Source organism: Oncorhynchus clarkii, chromosome 15, assembly GCF_045791955.1.
Source record: "Oncorhynchus clarkii lewisi isolate Uvic-CL-2024 chromosome 15, UVic_Ocla_1.0, whole genome shotgun sequence".
In the NCBI taxonomy this organism is placed as follows: Eukaryota; Metazoa; Chordata; class Actinopteri; order Salmoniformes; family Salmonidae; genus Oncorhynchus; species Oncorhynchus clarkii.
The window spans coordinates 28,494,737-28,501,931 of NC_092161.1; the positions used below are offsets into that span (position 1 = coordinate 28,494,737).

A 7,195-nucleotide genomic window follows, 5' to 3' on the forward strand; every position below is an offset into this window, starting at 1 on the left:
CAGACACCAAATTGTTTCTGCCTGCTTGAGACACATGACAGAGGCTTTGGCTTAACGTCTTGTTTTGCCTTTCACATGGATGTCAATGGAAAACAACACATGGATATCGGTTGTAATTGTTGACAGAAAATGTCTTCCTTTGGCTAGTATTTCAACCGCAGGGGCCTTGCTTACCTAGTCTGTCTCTGAAAGCAATCAAACCACTGTCTAATAAGGTCTGAGGAGTAATATCGGCCAACTAACTCCTAAGGATATAAAACCAATATACTTAACATTGCCTATAGCTTGTTCTGCTTAGGACAGAAACAAACTCGTATAAGCATTTGGTTCACCATGAGTAAAGACAACAATAATACCATGTGCTGGAATAGAAACATGTGTGTTCAGCCAGGCTAACCTTTCCCCCATTGACTTCTTTATTGAACATCTAAATGCACCCAGTATGCTGCCAGCCTGGACACACCTAGGGCTGCAGAATGGTGCAACAGGAATTCTAAACAATGTGACTCAGTGGATAGCACTGAGCACTAACTCAAAACAGTCCAGTTTTTTTATTGTATCAATGAGCTCATTGTCCTATAATTTATGATTCAGCTCGAGCTCATAAAAATCACACAATAGAACAAAAGCACTCATCATGTAGCTTGATAAGTGTTCTGTATTATAACCATGTAATAGGCCAATCATCCTTCATACATATTAGAGAAGCAGTCAACAGTAAAGGTAATAGCGTGATTCCATATGGAAAGGTCAACCGGAGTATGTACAGATAAAGTTAGTAATTTCCAAATGAAACCACGTTCTTAAGGTTTTACACACCATGTGTGTGCCATTTAGAGGTTGAATGTAAAAGACAAAAGATTTCAGTGCCTTTGAATGGGTATGGTAGTAGGTGTCGGTTTGTGTCAAGAACTGCAACGCTGCTGGGTTTTTCACACTCAACAGTCTCCCCGTGTGTATCAAGAACGGTCCACCACCCAAAGGACATCCAGCCAACTTGACACAACTGTGGGAAGCATTGGAGTCAACATCCCTTGTGGAACACTTTCGACACCTTGTAGAGTCCATGCACAAACGAATTGAGGCTGTTCTGATAGAAAAGGGGGAGGGCTCAATATTAGGAAGGTGTTCCAAATGTTTGGTATACTCAGTGTATGTTGGAGTTCAGGCTTTATTTGACCAGTTTAATTAGGAAATTGCATGAATTTGGACAATTAGAGAGTGGGAGGCCAAGACTCAAAAAAGGTTTACCAGACAACCATATTTCATGTCTTTTAGAAAGGGGCTCACTGCTGTCCCACGGTGTTAGTTATAACGATGAGATGTTATGAAGCAATACAGACCAAATGGAAGCGCCTTGAGTTTGTTTGCGTGTTCTGCTACAAGATAGGGGGTGACTGGGACAGGCAATGTAACATCCCTAATGTTTTTTAGGAAAAGTTTTTGTAAAACAATCACCTTACATGTTACACCTTAAACCTCACCTTGCTTATTTTTCTGGATTATGTGTGTATTGTTGAGTTTTTATTGATCGGTATTACTGCACTATTGGAGCTAGAAACACAAGCATTTTGCCGCACCTGCGAAAACATCTGCAAATCTATGTACGTGGCGACCAAAAACTTTGATTTGATTTTATATTGGATCATCTTGAAACATTCGCTGAAAAGCCAACTTTCAACAAGGTTTTATATGGTCTATAATTGGTTTCTCTCTTGTCATTGTCAGTATCCTTGTTCAGCGTTATGATATGCGTAACATCCATAAAAGGCTGTGGATGTGATGGATATTGATGTATCATAGGTTCAGAAGCTTGTGCATCCACAGAATTGTGTTCTGAGCAGAATTATTCAGACTTTTCCTGAAGCAATTGTTGATATCTCTAAAATCACGAGTTCTAGCTAAGATTCTCATGGAAAATATATGCTGAAATGCAGGCGTCATACACGGCAGTCCTGTTTTTTTTAGATAGAAAGATGAGAAGAGTATTTATCAACAATCCGTGAATAGATGGTGTTTATTAAGTCACATGCACAGGGTCGCAGATGTAGTTGCAGTGTATAGTGAAATACAGTGCAGGTCTGAATGAAACATTAATACAAAATTAAATAATAATAATAATAATAATAATAATAATATATACATATTTACAACCGTGACAATGATAAATAGTCCTGGAGTGTATATATTAAATGAAAAGCCTCCCAAAATAAACTGACTTCATTCAGTGTCCAGAAAAGTGGATTGGCAGTAAAGGCACATGTATAGTCTAATTTACATATTTTGTTACAATATTTCAGAAAAATGTTGATACAAAAACATCTCATATTTGTGTCTACATTCAACTGGTAAAGGTTATTTGTTATATACACACAACAGGTCAAAAGTTTTTGAACACCAACTCATTCAAGGGTTTTTCTTTCTTTTTAAAATGTTCTACATTGTAGAATAATAGTGAAGACATCAAAACTATGAAATAACATATGGAATCATGTAGTATCCACAAAAAGTGTTAAACAAATCCAAATAGATTTGAGATTCTTCAAATAGCCACCCGTTGCCTTGATGACAGCTTTGCACAGACTTACAAACTCACAGACTTTTACTAATATGTTCAGTCTCCCTAAAAAGCTTGTCCATTTCATGTACCATCCATACCTTTATTTATCCAACATGCCAATATTTAGTAGTTCACTTTTTGGGGGTACTATAGACACACACATCTGTATTTTGTTTTTCTATTCTGTGAGACATTAAAGTTGTGATTTTGCATGCAAATGTAATGTCCATAACGCTGGAATCGCCCAGTAAAAGGTGAGATGCTACATGCTACACATGAATGAAAGTCTCATTCATGAATTGCTGCATCCTATCAATGTGCTCTCCCTCTCCTCTCCTAGAATCATTAGTACCATTTTGAAATGAGAACATCGTAAGAGTGTCACTGGTGGGTTTATGGTAATGTGTGACAGACAAAGTGACCCAGAAACCAGCAAACACACTGATGTGTAATCAATGAGTGGAAAAACACTGGGAGCGACGGTGGGAGGGGGTGTGTGTATGTGAGGGCTGTTGGCCAACCGTGTCTGTAATGTGAAGTACGCTGTGTTGGAGAGAGATAGGAGGGAGGTCAGGCAGTTGTGGGAAGCACGGTGGAAGCTACGGGTGTCCCACAGAGATAACCTTCAGTTTCAACACTGAAGCCTTATCTTCTCTAGAACTATAGGAGCGGCACTTGCTACTCACTTGGCAGGGCCATTCTGATGCAGTTGTTGATGATGGAGTTGGTTTTTCTAACTGTCTTCCAGACAGATCTGATGAACTACATTGTATTGTATTAACCATATTGGGCACACCATTGTGGTCAGCATTGCCCTTATCATTAGTGAGGCAGATTGCAGATACAATGTGGCTAAATATCATATTCATACAATTGTATTACTGTATAATACAGCAAGTGCAATTTCTTAATAGTCTAAAAATCATCGATCAACACAGATCATTTGGAAAAATATAATAATTGTCAAACCATTGCCAGTATAAGCTCTTAATGATACGAGGGTTCGGGTTCAATAAGTAGTCCATCACTCCACAATAATTGTGTGTTCCATGCAATTAATTTGATAAGGGCCCACGCCCTTTTCTGTTAAAGAATAGAACTGAGGGGCGGTTTAAAGACTACTGTAGCGGTTGCACCTGCTGCTGCTACAACAATACAGACATCCAGGCACCACCATCCAACCGCCCAATAATAGGTTATTAGATACATTACGACGGATAGGCCTAGCAGACGTCTCATGTTCCAAACGGACTGATGTTTTTTTCTTGTCTCCCCTTTAGATGTCAGTATATGTAGAGCCCACAAGGCAGCAATGGAAAAGCCTGCAGCAGTTGATTCACCGGCGTGATAGATAAACCAAATAGATAAACCAACCTGCTCCTTTCGCTTTTGCCAGCGACCGCATGGGCTTTCTTCGAGGATTTCGCTCTCATCTTCACTCTCCTCCTCCTTCCCCTCGGACCCTGAATTCCTCTCCGGGACTGACATAGTCATTGTATTCCGTGTTTTATGTTATTCCCCGTTGGTTTCACTCGAATGTAGCGCAGACGTCGCGCGCGAATAAAGGTTTCACAAAACACCTTAGAAATGTACGCCGTATAAAGTTCAAATAAAAAGCTTAAATAAATTATGTAATATTAATGTTACTACGTTAAACAAGGAAAAAGGTTCCAGTCTAGTGCGCGCACTCAACTGTATGCAAAATAGATTGCGAAATGTTGCCCCTACTATCCGTATTCACAGATGAAGAGCAAAACCACTCGTATGGAAAAAGCCTGTATGGGAAAGACGAAGTTGTTTTCTGATACCTCCTTTTGTTTCGTTATTTACTTTTACCATTTACGGTATGAAGTATTTGTTTTTTTTTATACATATATCACCACCATGCGTCATGTCGGTGTTGTTGGTTCATTTGCTTCACCTATGTGAAGCTAGACACTAACGATTAGCCACAAAATTGGAATTTGGCGGCTCGCCTTCAAAATAAAAGTCCATATTGAAAGTGCTGCAAATTGATATAAATCAGTCTACTCAGTGACACCCACACAGAACACAACCGTGAAGAGCTTACACACACATATTAGCGTCATAGCTCTTATTGTGGAACTTTAACTATGGGGAATCAACTCACTATCCAGGCTATTGGACCCTGAACATCTACCCCCCCCCAGCCATAAAACTGCTAAATAGTCAGTCCAGCTTGCTATTTGGTTAACTGCGCATTGACCCACCTTTGCACTCTCTTTAGACTCATCACATGCAGTGCATTCGGAAAGTATTCAGACCCCTTCACTTTTTCCATATTTTGTTATGTTACAGCCCTGTTCTATTTTAAAAAAAAATAGTTTCCCCCCTCATCAATCTACACACAATCCCCCATAATGACAAAGCAAAAACAGTTTAGCACTCTTCTTTTTTTTAACCTGGAAATATCACATTTCCATAAGTATTCAGACCCGTTACTCAGTACTTTGTTGAAGCACCTTAGGCAGCAATTACCGCCTCAAGTCTTCTTGGGTATGACGCTACAAACTTAGCACACCTGTATTTGGAGAGATTCTCCCATTCTTCTCTGCAGATCCTCTCAAGCTCTGTCAGGTTGGATGGGGAGCTTTGCTGCACAGCTATTCCCAGGTCTCTCCAGAGATGTTCGATCAGGTTCTGGCTAGACCACTCAAGGATATTCAGAGACCTGTCCTGAAACCACTCCTGCGTTGTCTTGACTGTGTGCTTAGGTTCATTGTCCTGTTGGAAGAAGACCTTTCGCCCCAGTCTGAGGTCCTGAGTGCTCTGGAGCAGGTTTTCTTCAAGGAAATCTCTGTACTTTTCTCCGTTCATCTTTGCCTCGATCCTGACTAGTCTCCCTATCCCTGCCGCTGAAAAACATCCCCACAGAATGATGCTGGCACCACCATGCTTCACCGTAGGGATGGTGCCAGGTTTCCTCCAGACGTGACACTTGGTACTCTCCTTTTACCAAGATGGCGTAGCAGTGAAGATGTCTGTTTTGATTGTCTTGTCCCGTCCCTTGTATATATCGTTTTTCTTCGCATATATTTGTATTATTTTTGTAATCTAATTTTTAATCTACGGACTGAACATACTCTCATGCAACACTCCTCACTCAGTGGTATGGATCTGCTATTTTTATAACTTTTGAACCGGAACCCCGCTCAGAAGCTAGCCAGCTAACTAGCTACTAGCTAGTAGTCAGTTAGCCACTGCTAGTTGTCATCACCATTAACCCGGACTGCCAGCCTGCACAGCGCGATATCTAACCAGAGCATATCGGAATGCTTTTCACTACCACAGCCCTGGATTCCTACCGCAAGCTCAAAATCAAATCAAATCAAATCACATTTTATTTGTCACATACACATGGTTAGCAGATGTTAATGCGAGTGTAGTGAAATGCTTGTGCTTCTAGTTCCGACAATGCAGTAATAACCAACAAGTAATCTAACTAACAATTCCAAAACTACTACCTTATAGACACAAGTGTAAGGGGATAAAGAATATGTACATAAAGATATATGACTGAGTGATGGTACAGAGCGGCATAGGCAAGATACAGTAGATGGTATTGGGTGCAGTATATACAAATGAGATGAGTATGTAAACAAAGTGGCATAGTTAAAGTGGCTAGTGATACATGTATTACATAAAGATGCAGTAGATGATATAGAGTACAGTATATACATATACATATGAGATGAATAATGTAGGGTATGTAAACATTATATTAGGTAGCATTGTTTAAAGTGGCTGGTGATATATTTTACATAATTTCCCATCAATTCCCATTATTAAAGTGGCTGGAGTTGAGTCAGTGTCAGTGTGTTGGCAGCAGCCACTCAATGTTAGTGGTGGCTGTTTAACAGTCTGATGGCCTTGAGATAGAAGCTGTTTTTCAGTCTCTCGGTCCCAGCTTTGATGCACCTGTACTGACCTCGCCTTCTGGATGATAGCGGGGTGAACAGGCAGTGGCTCGGGTGGTTGTTGTCCTTGATGATCTTTATGCGTTGTGCAGACCTCACTACCCTCTGGAGAGCCTTACGGTTGTGGGCGGAGCAGTTGCCGTACCAGGCGGTGATACAGCCCGACAGGATGCTCTCGATTGTGCATCTGTAGAAGTGTGTGAGTGCTTTTGGTGACAAGCCGAATTTATTCAGCCTCCTGAGGTTGAAGAGGCGCTGCTGCGCCTTCTTCACGATGCTGTCTGTGTGGGTGGACCAATTCAGTTTGTCTGTGATGTGTACGCCGAGGAACTTAAAACTTACTACCCTCTCCACTACTGTTCCATCGATGTGGATAGGGGGGTGTTCCCTCTGCTGTTTCCTGAAGTCCACAATCATCTCCTTAGTTTTGTTGACGTTGAGTGTGAGGTTATTTTCCTGACACCACACTCCGAGGGCCCTCACCTCCTCCCTGTAGGCCGTCTCGTCGTTGTTGGTAATCAAGCCTACCACTGTTGTGTCGTCCGCAAACTTGATGATTGAGTTGGAGGCGTGCGTGGCCACGCAGTCGTGGGTGAACAGGGAGTACAGGAGAGGGCTCAGAACGCACCCTTGTGGGGCCCCAGTGTTGAGGATCAGCGGGGTGGAAATGTTGTTGCCTACCCTCACCACCTGGGGG

At 41.4% G+C, this 7,195-nt stretch overlaps 1 protein-coding gene across 1 annotated transcript in view; it reads right to left on the reverse strand.

Annotated features, from left to right (window-relative positions):
• LOC139367148 (nuclear receptor-binding protein 2-like) overlaps window positions 1–4,500 on the reverse strand; it is a 55,481-nt gene extending 50,981 nt beyond the window's left edge. The window contains exon 1 of the mRNA XM_071105253.1: window positions 3,935–4,500. Within this exon, the coding sequence (XP_070961354.1) occupies window positions 3,935–4,054 (120 nt within the window). The 5' untranslated portion in view covers window positions 4,055–4,500. The remainder of the gene's footprint in view (window positions 1–3,934) is intronic.
• Between the last annotated feature and the right edge of the window lie 2,695 nt (window positions 4,501–7,195).